We start from the raw sequence: 20645 nt of genomic DNA, 5'->3' as shown, positions 1-20645 counted from the left end.
CAGGGAAGCGTGATCCTATCCTATGGTCTACTTCCACCTTACTGAATGCTCGGGAATGACGTGAATGCCCGATTCCTACACATTTTGTCAGACTTTTGCCGTCCTCATACCGAAGCAGTTTGAAGAAGGCACTAACTGTTTTGCTGCAAGGCGCACTGTCATTTCATTTTCAGGGAGGAATTTTTGTTGCTGTTCTTACCGAGTTCGGGGTACTTTGCAGAGCTGCAGAGCAGCTGGAATTGGAAGCAGATGACCACGAGGACCTGTGGAAGAAACCATGCATCCCCTGTCATTATTCACAGGGATTTCTTTCTTTCAGTAAGCAGCGCTCGTGCTGTCAGAGACGGAAAACAAAGGGGAAAAGCACATTAAACCTTTCTGGGGATGGAGCGGCAGTGCCAATTTCATTTCTTTTTGCAAAAGAGATCTGAGGCAAGGAAAACCAACGTTTGCTTTTTGAGCCGATCAAATCATTTTTTACATCTGCTCGCAGACTTGTTGGATGTGTGATTTATTTAATAATAATTAAAAAAATCTGTGAGAGGCTGGAGCTCTTGAAAGAGACGTCAGTTATTTTCATTGAAAGCAATTAACTATGTGTGGGCATCTGATCTAACTCTGCCAGCGGATCCAACAGACAATCATTTTTAATATAAGTTTTCTAGTTTTTATTCAGCGACGGTGTCTTACTCAGCGATGACAGAAATCAATCAATTAATTAATTAATTAGCAAAGGGTTCAATGTTTTTGCTAGGAAGAATGTTTGCCATGAATCAACCCTGAAGGCAGGGACAGGAGCAGCAGCAGCCGACACCAGCTTCTAGACTCTTGTGCCTTTCATGCGTGGATCTTTATTAAATGACTTTTCTGTTTCCTCTCACGATCATGCTTTATTTCCAGATGGTGATAATGGCAGGGACTGTAATGCTGGCTTATTACTTCGAGTACACGGATACGTTCACTGTGAATGTCCAAGGCTTTTTCTGCTACGATAGTTCGTACAGCAAACCCTACCCTGGACCTGATGAGAGCAGTGACATCCCACCAACGCTTCTCTTCTCTCTGGTTGCAGGGGTCCCTGTGCTTGTGGTAAGGTGTTTTAAGCTTCTGAATTCCAATCTACAGAAATGCATGTTTGATCTTGCAGGGAATATTTGTGGCTTGTGTAATAGATTTGATAGTTTTTTGTTTGTGAATAAACTTTTTTTTCAAGAAGAGATGCTCAAATATACACAGCAGGGAGCCATACATCATGATGGTAAGTTATGGTTTAGGAAATGGATATCAAATGGAAATAATGTGTCCCCTCCAACCTTAGGATCTGCACATAGTCTTTTTGAGATATGTTGGGCCCTGTGAGGATGTTTCACAGCATATGTTGTATTTGTCTTTTATTGGATTTGATTGTGGAACAATGGAAAAACAAATTGAATAGACAGACTTGTTCTTACATGCATCTGTTGCATTTCCAAACAACCCTAGAACACCAACTTTATGGTTAATTATCCCTATGAACAAAAACTGTGCAGTAGTTCCTAGAATAAAAGCATAATGTGAAAACCCCAGCCTGAACCCCCTTCCTATTTTAAACTGTCTTTGTTGTCTTAAACTAAGAAAAAAAAAAAGAACAAAACAAAAATAATAACATATCATAATAATCATATCCTCTTGAGTGTTTTTGGTATAATTTTTATTCAGATAAGGTCTGCTTTTTTTTGAGAGGGAGGGGGTTGTTTTGTAGATTCATTACTCAATAAAGGAGAGCATGCCCTGTTTTGTTCATTTCCCCTCCCTCTTTGGAATAATCTTCTCTTAGCCCCTACCCCCATGTTTCCCCAATTCTCCAAATCCAACTCATTATGCCAGCTATCTAGCTCCCTCCCTTGGTGCATGTTGTGTATGCACAATTAACTATCAATACTATTGGTGGGCCTAGAGAGGGAGCTTCAATGTACAGAAAGGCAATTCAGCAGATTACAAGCCACAGTTTCACAGAAAAATACATGTGCTTATATTGGACACATGGTAACAGGCACTGAAGGTTGTTGAATTAGTACAGAATAGGGAAGGGAAGTCAACAGAGTAATTGTTGTTGACATTTCCTGTCATTGGGAAATTAAATGGGTAGGGTTTCATTTGCCAATGACAGGTTTGGCAATGATACCCCCTCCCCAGGCCCTGGTGGTCCAATGGAGGTCCATTGGGGCAGGAGCAGTGCCTGCTCACTCCTAATTATGGCCATGGCTGCACCCAATATGACAGCCTCAACCTGTCACCCTATGTATTGTGGTAGCTCCAGGGGCATATGGGGAGAGGCCAGAAAATTGTTATTATCATTTGCTGTGACAAAAGCGGGGGGGGGGGGGGGGTTAAACAATATATAAATGTTCCTAGATGACACGGGAAATGACACAAAACAAAAGTTTTCTGGCTGTCCATCTCCAGTACAGATTTGAAATCTTTGAGCAGTAATCATTATCCTGGTAGCCCTTTTTGTGCATCTGCCATATGCATTCCTCATCCAAACTGTTCCCACTTTGCAGTAATGAAACTGACAGAGGCCTCAAAGGATATTCAAATACACTGAAATCTTCTTTTTAAAATATGTCTAATATGAAGGATGTATCTCTCATTTACTTAATTCATGTTTGGATCAGAAAAGGCTGGGCATTCAGCCTGCTGTAGACTCTTACCTAGTTTCCTTGTGAAAATACATATCAAAAGGAGGTTTACAGGTTTCAGAGCTGACGTAACCATTAGCCAGACTAGACATCTGCCTAGGGTATGAGCCTCTGGTGTGTGTGGGAGGAGGGGGAACACAGAGCATCTGTAGTCAAAGCAAGGCCTTATGTTCTGATGGCCACATAATCAGAAGTCTGTGTGTAATTTTAGCACTTATGTTTTTGTACAAGATCATTTTTGACGTGCTGCTATTAGGTGATCATAATTGTTGATTGTCAAAATTCCAGGGGGAGAGGGAGACAGAAATCTGCAGACCTTAAGATTAATTGATGGGGCGGAAGGTTGAGGTTAGCTTAGGGCTTCTAATACACATGCACCAGCTGGGTAGGTTGATGTGATTTTCCATGAAGGGAAAGGGGAAGGGAGAGGACTGGAAGATCAGGGTATTTTTTTTCTTCGGTTACCTGGAAGTGAAGCTAGCATCACAAAACTATAGAAAGAATTACACATAGCCATTGATCTTTATTCCCTCACCATATAAACTTTAGGGTGTTTTAGGGATGGAGGGGAAACAATTTCTTGTTTTGTTTAAATTTTCATTAAAAAAAAAAAGAAAAAAATGAATAGCATTTCATCCTTATTCTAACCCCCCCAACCCCCCCTCACCTCTGTCTTTAGAAAACCCCCTTCTGTGCCCTAATCTGGTTACCTAGGCCCCCCCCCCCCCCAAAGCTTACCTAAATGTCTACCATTTTTATGAGGCAAGAGTCTTCCCCATTATCCTGCCCAACCAGTGCAGTAGTAGATAACGATGGTGCCATTATGAAATTCTCCCATAGAACAAATTGGACCAGCCCACCTGAAGCTGCCATTTTGTTGTATGGCAGAATTTCAAAATGGAGTCATCCTTTGGTCAGCCAGTGCTATTGTCTACTACTGACCTTATTTTCTCCTTGTCAGTATTAAACTTTTCAAAGGCAAATACACAATGTTGGTGAGTTAAAATCATTGCCTTGACACCCAGAGCATGAGGAGATTTTATTATATCTAATGCTTTTTATCACCAAAGAGACAGTGTTGAGACATAACTAAGATTGGTGTGTATTTTCTTTTCAGCAAAGGATTTTGTTTGACAAAAGTCCTTATTTGGATTCAAGAACATGATTGTTTTTTTTTTCCTTTCCCTCTACTTACTTCTTATTGCAGCCTGTGTGAATATAGTCAAAATGTTATCACAATTGCTATAGAACCCATGATTTTGCTATATTTTATAATTTTGTATGATTTATTATATATTTAATCAGACTGTAGTTTTAATTTTTAAATCTTTTTATGGTTTGGTCCCTCAACTGAAGAAGAATAGAATAACCATTTTGTCATTTTGAGTACCATCTCTTAGTAAATTCCTTCATTTCAGGGGCTCTCAGAATTTGTGATAGTTTTCCTTCACCCAGCTTGATCCTCATCTCTCTAGATCTGTCTCAGAGGCAGACATAATAAAGATCACTAAACTATACATCCACCTTAGCACCAGGTTGGGCACACATTTGCGTCTGTAAAGCTTAGTGGCTGATGCAAAAAGGCCTTTTGTGCCATATGGAGGTAATTCCATGAGGAGCTGCTTAGTTTACGAATCAGAAACATGCAAAAATTGAAGTATTCTAGTCATTTATGTGCAGAAATTTTCTCTTATAGAATAGTAACATGCAGAAAAGTATGTACCTTCCCCTGGATTCTTAAACCTTGGAGCCGGGACCTGTTCGACCCCTCATGCCCCTCCCCCCTTTTTCTCCCCTTTCCTCCCCACCTTTCCCATCACCAATAACTCTCTTTACACCAAGGTGGGATAACCATAGGCCGCAGCTTGCTTTATTATTAACAATCCAACTTTAACAATATAACCGAATAGCCACCCCCCCCCCCCCCCCGAGCTACAAGTGTCCAGGCATAACCTCCGCAGTCGACCCCCCCTCCCCCCGCCGCTCACCATGTTAGCAAAGCAGCACTTCTGCTTCTGGTCGCCATCTTCCGGGCTCCGCCTTCACAGCAAGTGCCCGATCTGTGTGGACCTCCACACAATTTCCGGGTCAACCTACCCGCCTGTCCAGCCCTGGCTCAGACTCCTTGAGTCCACTCTCCGTAGCTCGGGGTTTGTTTTTTGCCACAGGGGGAGGGCCTTGCACCTGCAAAGACCCTCCTCCCCCCCAAAAGCTGCGGCCTACCTGGGCCCTGTCTCAAAAATGCGCTCTAAACATTTTTGAATATCATGCAGAAACAAATCCAAACCCACATCTGACAAATGCACCCGGTCCCTTGTGAATAGCCCCATACACATAGTGTCAACCCAACTGTGCTTAATCTGGATTCCCCTCCTTGCCATGACCCAAACACCCACCTGTCAATTTACCTTACTTAAGCTCCGTCGCCACTTGTGCGACAGGAGGCAGGCCAGCCTGCGTATAATATCCGACCAGGCCACCTTGGCCTGGGGAAACCAGTCCATTACCAAATGCAAGTCCTCCTGCATGGTGTCAATGAGCCTCTTGCCCATCCAACCATCTACGTCGTTGCCCCCCAAATGAATGAGCAGCATCTGGGGGTGCCGGGGTCTGCTGCCCAACTGATATAGCAACTGCAGGAGCTGACACCACTGCACGCCGTGCTATCCCCGCCAAGATATTCGGATCCCTCGCTGTGCTAGTCCGAGGTGAATCCCTCCTGGCCGCTGCACCGCCCTGACGCCAGCCCATTGGATAAAGGAATGTCCCACAATCCATATGGCATATGCTGCAACTCCAGCATCTAAAAGGGGAGGGCCAACTACAACAATGGGCGATCAATGCTAGTCTTATGCCCCCTCAAAAGACCCCAACAAAAGGCAGACACTGTAAAGCAAGGCAAGCCAGAACAGACAGCTCAAGGCAACACGAAGTCTGCGCCCGCCCCCCCCCCCCCCCCCCCCCCGTCCCCTCACTAAGGCATAATATACTCCCGATAGGCCCCTGTAGATCATCTGCCAATGCTTCGAATGGCCTCCGCCTCCAATCCAGCCTGACTAGCACTTGTAGCCACCCCAATGTGGAATGAATGCGTGCCAAATTGACTCGGGTCTTCCCCCTATGCCCTCGAGACAGTGGCGAAGTATTGCCGCAAATTGATATCTCGTTAACACTGAGCCATCCGCATGCACTAATAGAGAAGACGGGCCCCCGGGGCGGACCTCCAGATAGACTTAGAGCAAGGAAACAGGACATGAGTCCAAGCCCGGGACCCCCCTCAGCACTATCGTACTCCCCACCCCTCTCTGGTCAGTCTTAGACCGCAACAATTTGATGCGCAGTACTCTGCCCTGTATGCACACATTCTCGCGCAGCAGCCCTGAAGACACCGACATCGCCCTACACTGCTCCACCAACTCCCCTACCCGAAACGCCCCGTAGAATGCCAGCGCAAAGGCCTCTCGAAAGAGCTTTGCCTCAAAAGCAAACAGTCACCCTCCCTGCTGCCTGCAGCAATTGCACCAGAAGCTGTGTGTAATTGGTCGTCGCTCGTCCGCTACTTGCGGCGATGCCCTACCCCAACCTTTTAAGGTGCTGCAAACCAAGAAACGGCTGCAGGGCATACCCCATCCAAAAGCCTTAGAGAAAAATGCAAAACCCGCTAAATTCCGCTGGACAGCGCTGCGAGAGCAGCCCTGCGCCTTGGCCGTTGTGACATATGCAGCAAAAAGCTTGTCGGACGCCCGCCCCACTGCCCAGCCCTCACTCCTGAGAAAGCCTGCCACTCTGTCATACCCGCATACGTACGCTGCCCAAGTAGTCGGCGCCACCGAGGCCCTCAGCATCTTCCAGACCTCCGGTCTCCTAGTTGCAAAAGCCACTCCGGCATCTGCTGTCCCTCGGCATCCGCCTCTGGTGCCAGGGCCCGGAAAGTCTGAAATTGAAAGCGAGACAGCATGTCAGCCACGCGATTCGCCCGCCCTGGGACATATCTGTCTCACAGGTGCACGTTCAACTGCAAACAACGCAGCACCAATTCCCTCATCAAGGAGTTCACCAGCAGACAACGTGCTGACTGCCTGTTCACCACCTCCACTACCCCTTGATTATCGCACCACACCAAAATACTTTTATACCCCCGGCTACATCAGTCCACAGCTCCAAGTCCACATTGGACACCTCCTCACTCTGAACTGCTAATGTGCCATTGAATGGCAACAAGAATTATAGCCACATTCGGAGATCCCTGCGCACCCCTGTGGGGAGTCGCACATGGTGATGCGGCTGCCGTGCCCCCGATGTCGCTGCCCCTAGACACCGGGAAAATGCCCGCCCCAACAGGAGGACCCGACATGCAAAATTAAGACTCTCCAACAAGGACTGGACAGCACTTAACGTGGCCTTCTTGGCCTGCATGATGGCCATAATTTGCTCAGCCAGCTGCCCTACCTTCTCTTGCGGCAACCGGGTTACCATCTGCTCGGTGTTGATCTCGATACCCAGGAAAGTCAGGACTACCGCCAGACCCTCGATTTTATCTGAGGCCAGCGGAATGTCAAATTCCGCGGCAACTTCCATAAAAATATCCAGCAACCGCCCGCAATCGGCCCCATCGCAGGCTCCCACGAACAGGAAATCATTGAGATAGTGCACCAACGTGTCTAATCCCGTTTTCTGCGCGGTCACTCAATGCACAAAGGAGCTAAATGCTTGAAATGATCACAGGAGACTGCACAACCCATCAGCAAACAACGATCGAAATAAAAGGACCCTTCAAACTGAAAACCTAGCAACGGGAACGCTGACGGGTGTACCGGTAACAGACGGAAGGCAGCCTCGATATCTACCTTCACCAACAACGCTCCCCTACCACACTGCCGCACCAAACCCACCGCACAATCGAATGAAGTGTATTGCACCGAGCAACATTCCTTTGGGATACCCACATTCACGGAACCGCCCAGCGGGTAGGAAAGATTGTGAATCAGGCGGTACTGCCCAGGTGCCCTCTTTGGGATTATCGCCAACGGGGAGAGCATGAACGGCAAAAAGGGCTGCCTGACAAACGGACCAGCAATCCTGGCCCAACCATATTTCCTCCGCCAACTTCTTCCGCACCACCTCCAGTAGCCACGTAGCCGACACCAAATTTCTGACCCAATTAGTGACCACCCTCCCCTGATATGAAATCAGAAATCTCTCTGTAAAACCCCCTCCAGAACCTCCGCCGACCCTTTTACCGGGTATTGACGGAGCCACGGCAGCATCGCACCAACACTCACCGGCGTGGGCGCTCTTGCCAACCAACTACTGTTTTCCAGCGGGCATCCCCCCCTGCCCCCTTCTTCGGACATTTGACATCGGCGTGGCCTTGACTGCACACAGCACAAGCATGGCAGAACTTACAGTCTGGGAATGGACACGTTGCCCTGTTAAACCACCAGCATACCTCTGATGCTGGGCTGAATCCGTCACCCGCAGCACCGCCCTCCCCCTTTCCCCCAACTCGAAAGGACTGACCTGCAGATGGAGTGGCCAACCCCCCTCTTCCTAGCCCCCCCACCGCCATTGGCTGAGGTGCCATATGAACCAGCCACAGATTGATGTCTTGTGTCCCCCATGTCATATACAGGTTCTCCTCCATCTTGTCCTGGAAGGCTTCGTCATAGTTCAGCCACGCCCATCCCCCGAAGTGCTGAATGACGTCCAAAACTGAATCTGCGTACGCCAACAACGGGCTGTACTGACCCTGGTCACACCATCCCCATACGCTGGCCATGCGCAATAAGGATCACATCCAATTGACCACCGTTTTGGGGACTTTGCGCTCCCGCGGGCCCTCAGCCCGGTGTTTGTTGTGCTTTGGCCTCTTCTGTTGCCCCCTGCCCTCCAGCAAATGAAAAATATTGATGCACTTCCGCTGCCTAATCCTCCTCCGCCGTGCGCATGGCACCTGCTCCCAAAGTTCCGACAGTGCCACTAAGGCCGGCGGTCCCCGTGATTCCTCCCCTGCGCCCCTAGCCATGTCCACCCTCTGCGCACCGCCCCTGCCTTGAGAAGAGGAGGAGGAGGAGGTAAAAGAGGAAGAGGAAGAAACAGAAGACGAGGAAGAGCCCTCCCCCGCTTCCCCTTCCGCTTGTGCCTCGCGCTCTTACCCCGCCCTCCGGTTGAGGACAATCGCGTACCGGCTCCTGATGTACTAGCACCTGGCTGAGCCATCGCCGACTCTGTCACAGGGCCCTGCCCCGACATTCCTGCATGCTGTGTGTCCTCATCTGTGCTCAGCAAGGCTCGCTCTCGACCTGCCATCCTCCTATCGCCGTGTCCCCGCGCTGTAGACGTCGAGGGGCGTTCAGCCTCCTGATCCTCCTGACCCGCAGCCCCTGCTCCCGGCCCTGCACTGGCCATCTCGCTCCACACCTGCAAAGACACCAAAGGAGAAGCAGCAGAACCAGCCCCTCCTGTGCCCCACCCTGTTTCACGGAGCACCCCCCTGCAGTCCCCTGGGCCCGCCCATCCCAAGTCTGCCTGTGGTTGCACGCCCGATCACATGGAGGCCCACAGGAGAGCTGCTGATGCTGCCCATGGGGGCAACCCCATTGGGGGCCAAGCACCCCACTGATAGGGGCCCCATGAAATCGGGGAACCACTTACTCCCCCCTGAAAAACACCCCCGTAGCCCCCTTGTAGGGGCCCCGCAGCTGGCGAGGTGCCTTCCATCATTGCCCCACCCTCTGCCGTATGGCCCCTGGTATTTAGTGGTGCTGAGGTACAACCTGCCCCTTCGTCCCCCTCGTCCCCCCTACCATCCACAGGCCCCTGCGGGCGGCGAAGAAACCCTCACCAATTCTCTCTCTCTGTCCTCAGGCTGGGTCATAATTTCTTCTGCCACACCTAGCACTCTAACAGCACTCCTCTGCCAATCCTCGCTTCCCGACCTCCCTGACCCCTGCAGCTTTCCACCCCCCCCACCCCCCACTTGCCCGAGCTGGTATGCTTAGTCTTCTCCTGCCTCTTTCGTCCTGTTCCCCCGGCTGCAGCTACTGCTAAAGCAGACAGAGTCACCTCGTTAGCTCTCCTGCTGCTCGTCAACATTTCCACCCTTTCCCTACTCACCATCACCGGGCTCCCCTTGATCGAATCACTCGCGTACAGGGACACCTCGGCATCCAATTCCTCCTCCCCCAGCTCACCAGCTCCTGATGCCATGCTGCAAACCACCTCTGCGGATCAGCTAATATTCAGCATGAGATAGCCGGTTATTTCCTCTGAATATTAGCGCTTAGGACTAGATTCTGTATATCATGCCTCAAAAATCAGCACTGAAAAAAAAATACATCTAGGCATACTTTTTAGAATACATCTAAATTTGCATAATTCTTCTCTCCCCTTGATTCAGTATTTGGTGGAAGCTCCTTCTGTAGCAGTAACAGCTGTGAATCATTTGGGATAACTGCCTACTAACCTTGCACCAAAGATGGTGCAGTTTTTGTCCATGCTCTTGGCAATCTTCAAGTCTTGCCACAGTTTTTCTCCCTTGATTCACATCTTGGCTCTGACTGGGGTCATTTGAGGACAGTTACTGTTTTCTTGCTCAGATATTCCATTTCTGTTTTTGCTTTGTGTTTAGAATCATTGTCCTACTGTCTAAGGTCATCATGCATTGATTGAAGACCAACCTAACTATCTAGGGGACTGTCTGATTCCCTGTTCTCCTGCTGGGACTCTTTGTTCATCCCAAGCCAGTCTCTTTTGTATTCCACCTCCATCTAAGGCTCACCTAGAGTTTTCCCATAATTCTGCATTAGCATTTCTACCTTCAATTCTTTGTAGTGTTTTGCTTTCCATTTGAGACAGAAATATATATTTCTGAAGTTTATAGTTGGCTTGAAGACTTTTCTTTAGCAGGTTTTTGATCCTTGCGGTAGGGTGCCACATAGAATTGTTCCTCCTATTCTCATTGCCTGTTTGGATAGAAATTGTAAGCCACTTTCATCTACCTATATTTGAAATGTGGTTCAGAAAATTATATAAACTAAACGATGGCAGATGTGAATAGATTTCCTTTCAGGATCTACCAATATTTTTCACCATCCATCTTTCTATCCATCTTCACAGACCTCCCTGTCTCTACTGATGCAAAGCATCCCCATAACTTAATGGTGTCACCACCTATTTTACTGTAGGGATGGTGCTGGCAGGGTGATCTGCTGTGTTTTTGTTTTATGCTGCACATATTTCGTAGTACTGAGAAAAAAAAATCTACTTTGGTCTCATGAGACTAGAACCTTCTCCCACACCCGTGCAAGTTCCCCTAAGGGTTTCTTTGCAAACTATGCAGCATGTGATATAGATTTCTTGCCACTCTCCTCTACAGGCCATGTTTGTGACATAATCTTGAAATGGTTCAACATTTCCCCAGTCTAAATAAGCGACCTCTGTAGTTCTTTTATGGCAATCTTATTCCTCACAGTGACCTTTCCCAGCAGTCTCTTTAACTCATAACTACTAATGTTGGAGAGATGGACTGCTTGAGGTAGTGTCTTGGCTGGTGCCAAACTGTTTTCACTTTACAGTGGTGAGCATGACAGTGCCCAAAGGATATTCAGAGGCAGAAAAAATTTCTTACAGCCTTTCCTCAGTCTGTGTCTTGAGTGAAGGAATAGCGTACTGGTTAGAGCTCCAGCCTTACAACCAGATAAGCCTAGTTCAAATTCTGCTGCTGTTACTCTTGGGGCAAGTTATTTAACCCTCCATTGCCTTAGGTGCTAACTTAGCCCCCTGATTACTAAGCTGCACTTGCAGTTGTTGTGCACTAATGCCGACACAGCCCATTCACTTTAAGTGGACTGTGTCAGCACTGTCACGCTGCAGCCAATAGCGTAGCTTAGTAAACAGGGGAGGTTAGACTGTAAGCTCTGTAGGGACGGGGAAATGTGTAGTGTACCTGAATGTAAGCCACCGTGAATTACTACTGAAAAAGGTTTTGAAACATCAATATTATTTTTGAGATAGAAACCACACATTCATTTTTTCCTATCCTGCGGTTTCTGAATAGATTATATCCCAGCATAACTATATCCCAATCATGACTCTTAAAGTCAGCCTCTTCCATGCAGTTTCTATAACAGAATTTTATTTGCCATACTGTGGGCGTTAGCATACACAGCTTTCCAGATGTTGCCTTTCTTATCCCTTTCTATACGTTTTGGTTTTTTTTACCCACCTGAGGGCTTACTTTGTCCATCCTCAATGACCATAGATTAAAGCAGATATAACTATGTGTGGGTATATTCTGAGGGATAATTGTCAACGCACAGTATGTCCACACTTTCTGTTTGAAAATTGTGGTAACATGCATATGATGCATAAGTTAAGCAGTATGCTATAAAATTACCCTCCCTGTTGCAAAGAGGATGCAAATAAGCAAGCAAACATTTTAATACACATAGAGCCCTGTTTTTCCTAGAACGTTGAGGTAGGAATGAGAAAATCCAGGTTGTGATGTTCATAATTCCCTGCCAATCATGAAGCCTTTTGCACAAACAACTGGAAGATAAATTTCAGAGAAAAATCATGTTCAGACAGAGCGACATCACCTGGGTATTTACACATATAAGCATTGGTAATGACACCTGGAAATGCTGGTGCTTACATGTGTATGTGCTGGATTTCACAAAGCTGCTCATACAAGAAAGGGCCAATTAAGGAGCTAAGTGAAAGAACTCTTTTTAATGAATGGTTGAGATAGTGTTAGACACTACAGAGTAGCACAGTCACCCCCTCAATCAGCAGTGGAGACCAGGGCTATATGAGCAAGTAGCTGGCACTCATGCATGCCTTGGAGCAGGTGGGAATATTTTAAGCCTATGTTTATTCCCATAGTAAAATGAAACCACACACACAATTTTTCAGTCCACCAACCATGATCCTTGAAATCTCTGTTCTTTGGAGCATCTGTGTATGTAGATAGCAGCTTTCTGAAATTGCCATTTATATGTTTATGTAATCTACACTTGTAAATGTTGCTATTGCCAAATGTAGATGCTTCTAAATATCCTTTTAAAAAACTCTATATTAACATTTTCATAGACAATACAGCGTTAACTGAACACCCACAGTCACACAGTGATGTGCATTTTTAACATTGTTCAAAATGTATTCCTGTTCAGTAGGAAACATCTATCTATCTGTTGGCCAGCTTAATCTACTTAGGAGCCCTTTTACTAAATGGGTCCCTGTGCTAGTTGCGGTGGCCATTTTTGCCATGCGCCAGGGCCCCTTTTACTGCAGTAGGTAAAAAGGCTAAAAGAAAAAGAAATGGCCATGCAGTAAGTTCACACTTGCTACGTGGCCATTTCTGGGGGAGCACTTACCACCATCTATTGAGGTGGCACTAAGGGCTCCCACACTAACACAGAGGTAACCGGGCAGCACGCGGAACTGCCTGATTACCGCCAGGTAACCCCCTTCAGAAATATTTTTGAAATATTTCTGCTAGCGCTGGAAATGCCGTGTGCTGGGGGATGAACTACCGCCGGCACCCATGTTGGGCCAGAGGTAGTTCCGGGTTGCCATGTGGCAAACTTTTAGTAAAAGGGCCCCTTATTGATTACCACTTCTTAGATTCTCATCGTAAAGTCTCCATCAGTTGACCTCTCTGGATATACATCAATGGAGTCCAGATCCTCTTCAACTGTTTTATGTGATTCTTTACTCTTACAGTGAACATTTCCATCTCCTTAACTCTACACATAATGGACTAGATTCTATAAAAGTTGCCAAAATATCAGCATGAAAAAATAGCCGCTAACCCCTGGATTCTATATAGCACACCTAGAGATCTGCGCTGAAATCCAAGTGTATTCTATAACAACGTGCATAACTTCATTGGCTTAACAAGCTAATCCCCATTGATAACAGCTCTTAACAAGCAATAATGAGCACTAATTGGCAATAATTAGAATTTATGTGCACAATTCACTAAGCTCATTCTGTAATGCAGTGCACCTAATTTCTAATGTGCACAGGCAAAAAGGGGCATGATTATAGGTGAGGAAATGAGTGTTTCTTGGCCGTTCTGATATTTACGCATGTATATAATATGGCCCAGTGCGTCACATTTTTGTTGGTGTAAATAGAGGCACGTAGTATAGGCACTGAGATATCAACTAAGCATATTCTATTATAGAATATACTTGGTCGGCACTGATTTCTGCACCAGTTTTTTAGGCACTATATATAGAATCTCTCCCTAAGTGTAATTCTATAAAGGCTGCATGCCGTTTACAGAATTACGCTTAGCGACAGCTTCCGTACCATTTATAGAACCTGGCTAAATTTATACACCCTTTACAGAATACGCCTAGCCTGTTTCTGCACCATTTATAGAATCCGCCTAAATTTCCATGCCATTTATAGGATCGCTAAAATATTGGCGCTGATCTTTCAGTGCTGATTTGACGTTGGCATGTAATGATGTCATGCGAGCGGGGACAGTGAGAAAAATGGCATCTAGATGTTGGCAGCCAAACTTTAGTTATCCTTACATCTTGCTATTGACCAGGCTTTTCCTAAAGAAAGAAAAGTGGTATTTCATCCTCCCGGCCACAGAAGGAGATCCTACCTGAAATACAGCAGGGCCTGGGAGCATTTGACTGCACAATATAATGCTCAAACTTTACTACAGATGATTCTCTTAGAGGCCTCTTACAGAACAACTTCCACAAAACATCAATGTATGCTCAGAATATCTGGTGGACCTGTATTAAGGTACGAGCATTTTGGAAGGTGGTTCAAAATCGTCTCCAGAAATGGCTTTCAAAATCTATTAAGTGGACCTCAGAATTTTTCTTATTTCCAGGTACTCCTCCAGGCCTATCCACATCTCAGGGTGTCTTGGTTCATCATGTTATGTCTGCTGCTAGGGTTACGTTAGCAGCTCATTGGAAGTCTACACATGTTCCATCCTTGATTTCTTGGTTGAATACGTTATGGTATGTTTGTGAAATGGAGAGGTTGTGGGCATCATACTTTGCTGAAGTGGGAGGATATTTGGGTGCCTTTTATAACTCACTGTTCGTTTTTGTTTTAAACTTTGGGGAGAGGGGTATGGGTAAGGGGTTATTTTCTTAAACATAAAATGAAAAATTTAGAAGTTGTTTTTATCTGATATTTATCTTAGCTCATGGATGTTGTTATATTATGAATGAACATGCTACTGTATATCTTTACATCAAATCACTTTTACACATAATTCATGTTCTCACAGTGTACCCATTTATAAATCCTTCATATTGAGTGAATGGGGATCTTCAGAATTTTTAACAGCATAAACCATCCAGAAAATCTCCATTAGCCCCAGCATTTTAAATAAACCACAGCTGATTAAAACCCACTGCTTTTGATAGGACCACGTCATTCTTATAATCACCAATCAGATTAGCGAAAACCAATCCATTTCAGAATTCAGTCCATAAGGATATAACGCATGAAGTTGAAAAATCCACCTTTGCTCTTTATAGTTTAATAAAGATCCAGAATTTATTAAACTACAAAGAGCAAAGGTGGATTTTTCAACTTCATGCATTATACCCTTATGGATTGAATTCTGAAATGGATTGGTTTTCGCTAATCTGATTGGTGATTATAAGAATGACGCTAATAACATAATAATTTAACTAAGCATAAAATAAAGTGCTCATCAATAATACTGTGGAAGTTTAATAGCAAAAGCAGAAAAATACAGTAAACAATAAGAAATGTAATCTGTAAATTAACTATCATAATTCACTTATCGGAAGAAAACATAGAAAAACATTAAAATATAGCCTTAAATGATCTTACATAATATAATATAAATTTAAAAAAAACACATTTATTTATTTTTATATAAGATACAGCAGGCAGCATACATTAATCTCCTACTCTTTACCGATAAGTGATTTAGACCACAGGGGGCTAAAAGATATGAGACACAGGAGAAAAAATACATAAACAGAGTAAACATTCAAAGTACATTCCGATGGATGTTTGTAAACATGCTAGCTTTCCAAATATAGCAACTGGTATAATACACCTAGAATGGAAGAGCAACATTTAGAAAAGTGAACAGGAAATAAAAAAGCATACACATAGATTAAAAACACATAATTGTATATATACTGATCTGCATAGGAGCCAACTTTTCAAAATGATTGGGGGTGCTGAAATTTTTTTTTTTACAGGCAGTGCGTCCCCCACCCCCATACCTTAAAATTATATCTACTGCAGTCTTCGCCTGGGCAGTGGCAGCGCCACTCATAGGCCAGGACTTCTTCTCTGAACAGTCCCACCCCTCAGTCCCCCTGTTCTATGCAAATATAAAGAGATGCAAATTTAAAAAACTGACATATTTCAATCACTATACTATAGGTTAACAAATACAAATAAAACAAAAAATGGAAAATATGATATCATTTTAGTGGACTAAATACATTTTTCAATTAGCTTTCAAAGGCCAAAACCTCTTTCCTCAGGTCAGGACAGTATACTGCTGTTATGGTATTCTGTTCTGACACAAGAAAGGAGGGTTTGGTCTCCAAACATTAGTCAAAAATGTATTAAAATTAGTCCAGTAAACATTACTTCCATTTTCTGTATTTATTAACACAGCTACCACACTACTTTATCCTAAACTAAAAATAAAATTCATTTTTTCCTACCTTTGTGGTCTGGCCGTTTACTGTTTCTAATTGTGTTGGTCCCAGTCTCTTGTTTCTTCTTTCCTCAATCTTTAACTTTCCCCCCTTTCCATTCAGCGTCTACCCCCTCTCTCCTCCCTTTCCATCCAGTATCTGCCCCCTCTCTCTCCTTTCCATCCAGCATCTGCCCCCTCTCTTCCCTCTTTCCATCCAGCATCTATTTTCTCCATCCATGTGTAGTTTTTCTCCTCTTTTCCCTTTCCCTCATCTCTGTCAGTATGCATCTCCTTCCTCTTTCTTCACACCCCTCCATCCATATGCAACTCCTTCCTCTCTCTTCCCTCTCCTCCATTTATGTCCACAATTTTTCCTCTCCCTCCATCCATGTTCATCTCACTTCCTCTCTTCCCTCCCCTCCATCCATGTCCAGCATTTTTCCTCTCTCCCCTCCATCCATGTGCATCTCCTCCTGTCTTCCCTCCCCTCCATCCATGTCCAGCATTTCTCCTGCCCTCCCCTGCATCCATGTACAGCAACTCTAATCTCTCCCCTGCTCTCCCATCCATCCATGTTCAGCAACTCTCCTCTCTCCCCTGTCCTCTCCTGCATCCATTTCCAGCAACTCTCCTCTCTTTCCTCCATCCATTTCCAGCAACTCTCCTCTCTCCCCTGCCCTCTCCTGCATCTATGTCCAGCAACTCTCCTCTCTCCCCTGCATCCATGTACAGCAACTCTAATCTCTCCCCTGCTCTCCCATCCATCCATGTTCAGCAACTCTCCTCTCTCCCCTGTCCATTTCCAGCAACTCTCCTCTCTCCCCTCCATCCATTTCCAGCAACTCTCCTCTCTCCCCTGCACTCTCCTGCATCTATGTCCAGCAACTCTCCTCTCTCCCCTGCATCCATGTTCAGCAACTCTCTTCTCTCCCCTGCCCTCCCCTGTATCCATGTTCAGCAATTCTCCCCTGCCCCCTGCCCTCCCCTGTATCCATGTTCAGCAACTCTCCCCTGCCCCCTGCCCTCCCCTGTATCCATGTTCAGCAACTCTCCTCTCTCCCCTGCCGTACTCTGTATCCATGTTCAGCAACTCTCCTCTCTCCCCTGCCCTCCCCTGAATCCATGTTCAGCAACTCACCTCTCTCCCCTGCCCCCTGCCCTCCCCTGTATCCATGTTCAGCAACTCTCCTCTCTTCCCTGTCCTCCCCTGTATCCATGTTCAGCAACTCTCCTCCTCCTCCTCCTACTACTACTATTATTTAGCATTTCTATAGTGCTACAAGGCGTACGCAGCGCTGCACAAACATAGAAGAAAGACAGTCTCTGCTCAAAGAGTCCCCTGCCCTCCCCTGTATCCATGTTCAGCAACTCTCCTCTCTCCCCTGCCCCCTGCCCTCCCCTGTATCCATGTTCAGCAACTCTCCTCTGTCCCCTGCCCCCTGCCCTCCCCTGTATGCATGTTCAGCAACTCTCCTCTCTCCCCTGCCCTGCACCCATGTTCAGCGATTTCTCCCCTCTTCCCTGCCCTACCTCTTAAAACTAATTTTACCTGACTGAACGGCAGTGAAAGAAGCAGAGTATAGCTGGCTCTGTCTTCACCTTTCTCCTTCCCTCTCAGCTGTGGTCCCGCCCTCATTTCCTGTTTACGCAAGGGCAGGAGCACAGCTGAGAGGGAAGGAGAAAGGTGAAGACGGAGCCGGCTGTACTCTGCTTCTTTCACTGCTGTTCAGTCAGGTAAAATTAGTTTTAAGCGCTGGCTGAGCAGCAGGAAAGCAAGGAGGGCAGGTTTGAAAATATTGGGGGTGCTCGAGCACCCACAGCACCCACGGAGTCAGCGCCTATGCTGATCTGATGGGTAAAAAAATAAATAAAGAACCACTATCTAATAAATCATATGGAAAACAGGAATATATTATATACAAAAATAATAACAAACCAAACTAACATTAATTTACTAGCTAAAAAGATGTAGAGAGGTGAAAAAAATGGAATGTAGTGAAAGTAAACCAAGATAATATGGTGTGTGATCAAAACTACTCAAGCATATATATTACAGACATTTCTATAGAAAATATTAATGTCTTAATGCAGAACTAGATTTGTCACCATTCCTTTAGGATTTTTATACAATTAACAGTTATTTTTTTTTTGACAAGCAAAAGGCCATGTTCACAAACGTGCTAACATTTTTAGCAGGCACTGTGTAGACGCCCATAGGAACGTTAAGGGCATCTACACGGTTAGCGAAAGCTAAAAACACTAGCGCACCTTTGTAAACAGGGCCCAAGGTTTTCCAGCTAGTGTTTCCTATCTCACTTAAAAGGTGAAGAGCATGGGGCCCTTTTACAAAGATGCTCTGAAAAATGGCCTTCGGTAGTGTAGATGCATGTTTTGGGCGCACGCAGAATCATATTTCAGTGCACCTGTAAAAAATGCCTTTTAAAAATTTTTACCGAAAACTCATGAGGCAAAATGAAAATTACCGCGCGCCCATTTTGGGTCTGAGACCTTACTGCCAGCCATTGACCTAGCGGTAAGGTCTCACACGGTAACTGGGAGGTAATGGTCTACATGCGTAAAATGCCGATTGCAGCCCGATTACCGCCTGCACGCCAGAAAATAAAAATATTTTCCGGTGCATGTAGCAGACATGTGACAAGGGTCATGCAGTAGCTGGGTGGTAACTCAAAATGGATGCACATTGGGCACACGTAGGCGCCTTCGCGGCTTAGTAAAAGGGCCCCTATGTTAAAAAAAAAAGTGTAGATTGCATAAGTTACAAAACTACACTTTCAAAAATATATGTGATACACAAGGTGTTATGTTAATCTTGCTTTTCTTTATTAATAATTTTTTGATTATTTTTATTGGTGTTTTATGTTTTTCTCATTTATTTTTTAACAGTATTCACACAATATTATGCACTTTATTATGCTATTTATTTGTTGATATTCATTGAATAGGGTGTTTACTTAAGTTAATGGGATAATAAACTGTTTACTAAGACGCGCTAGTGTTTTTAGCACGTGCTAAAAATGAGCACACATTAATGCTAGAGACACCTATATAGTCCTAATTTTTAGCGCACCTACAGCTCGGTTTAGTAAATAGGGCCTCTTGTTAGTACACCTTATTATCACTATTATGTAGACTAGCGTGTCTGATTTGGCTGATATAGAAAAGGTGTGACTTACAGTAAGTACACTTGTCTGCTACCTTTTTCCTTATTAATTTATGTTGTACACCTTTGATATGATATATTATGGGTTTAGTCATGGGTTGGGCTCTGGATATAGCCTATTCATATATAAGAAGCAAGGTATATTTTGGATGTATTTTTCAAATATTGAATATGATGATACCTGTCTTTTTTCAATAAATTACATATCCATCACGGGGACATGTCATTGGATGATTTAATAAACTTCTTGCATGTCTTTAACATCATCTAGCTTCCACTTTTGTGTCACCTTCGCTGCGTTTGATGTGTCTCTGTGACTGCAAGGACTCCTTTTGTTCTGTTTACATTGTCGACAAGATAATGGAAGACAGGAATAACCACTAATACGCAAAATGCTATTTCAAATTTTATCCTGTATAACTGCTTATAATTTGTCGGTTGTTACACAATACAACCTTGTAAAATAATTCAAACACATAGGGCCCTGTTTATTAAGCCGCGCTGTAGGTGCACATTTTTAGCATGCGCTAATGAGAGAGACACCCATTATATTCCTATGTGTGTCTCTATCATTAGTGCGTGCTAAAAAGTTTGTGTGCCTACAGCGCAGCTTAGTAAACATAGTCTTAGTTTTTGTAAAGTTTTATATTGCCGTATATGGAAGATTTAATCAATATTTTTCCTTTATCAGAAGGTTTATAACTATAATATGTATGTACTAAATTGTCTGGATTGTAAGCCACATTGAATCTGAACTCTGGGATAATGCAGGATACAAATGTCATTATAAGTAAATAGTGCACACTTCTTGTAAAGAGTGTACACTCTTGGCAACAAGCTGCGTAGGCACCTACGTGCAGTCAAAGCGCACCAATTTGGAGCTAGCGCCCGGCTACCACAAGGCCCGGGCGGTAATTTTGTTAAATATTGAATTACTAGTAAGAAATGCCCGTTTCTGGCAAAAATGAAACGGGCGCTAGCAGGGTAATCCCCCCCCCCCCCCCGTCCTCCCTCCCGAGTTGCATACACCCCGTCCGTGCCTCCGTTCCGAGTTCGCGTTTTGACGCGAGGGCTGCCCCGCCCTCAACATCATCGTGTTTTGACG

At 45.0% G+C, this 20645-nt stretch overlaps 1 protein-coding gene across 1 annotated transcript in view; it reads left to right on the top strand.

Annotated features, from left to right (window-relative positions):
* PLPPR5 (phospholipid phosphatase related 5) overlaps positions 1-20645 on the top strand; it is a 322161-nt gene that overhangs the window by 135940 nt on the left and 165576 nt on the right. The window contains exon 3 of the mRNA XM_030207234.1: positions 901-1089. Coding sequence (XP_030063094.1) covers positions 901-1089 — 189 coding nt within the window. The remainder of the gene's footprint in view (positions 1-900; positions 1090-20645) is intronic.

Source organism: Microcaecilia unicolor, chromosome 6, assembly GCF_901765095.1.
Source record: "Microcaecilia unicolor chromosome 6, aMicUni1.1, whole genome shotgun sequence".
Classification (NCBI taxonomy): Eukaryota; Metazoa; Chordata; class Amphibia; order Gymnophiona; family Siphonopidae; genus Microcaecilia; species Microcaecilia unicolor.
The sequence above is the reverse complement of the archived record's forward strand: the minus strand, read 5'-3'. Positions and strand labels throughout refer to the sequence as shown.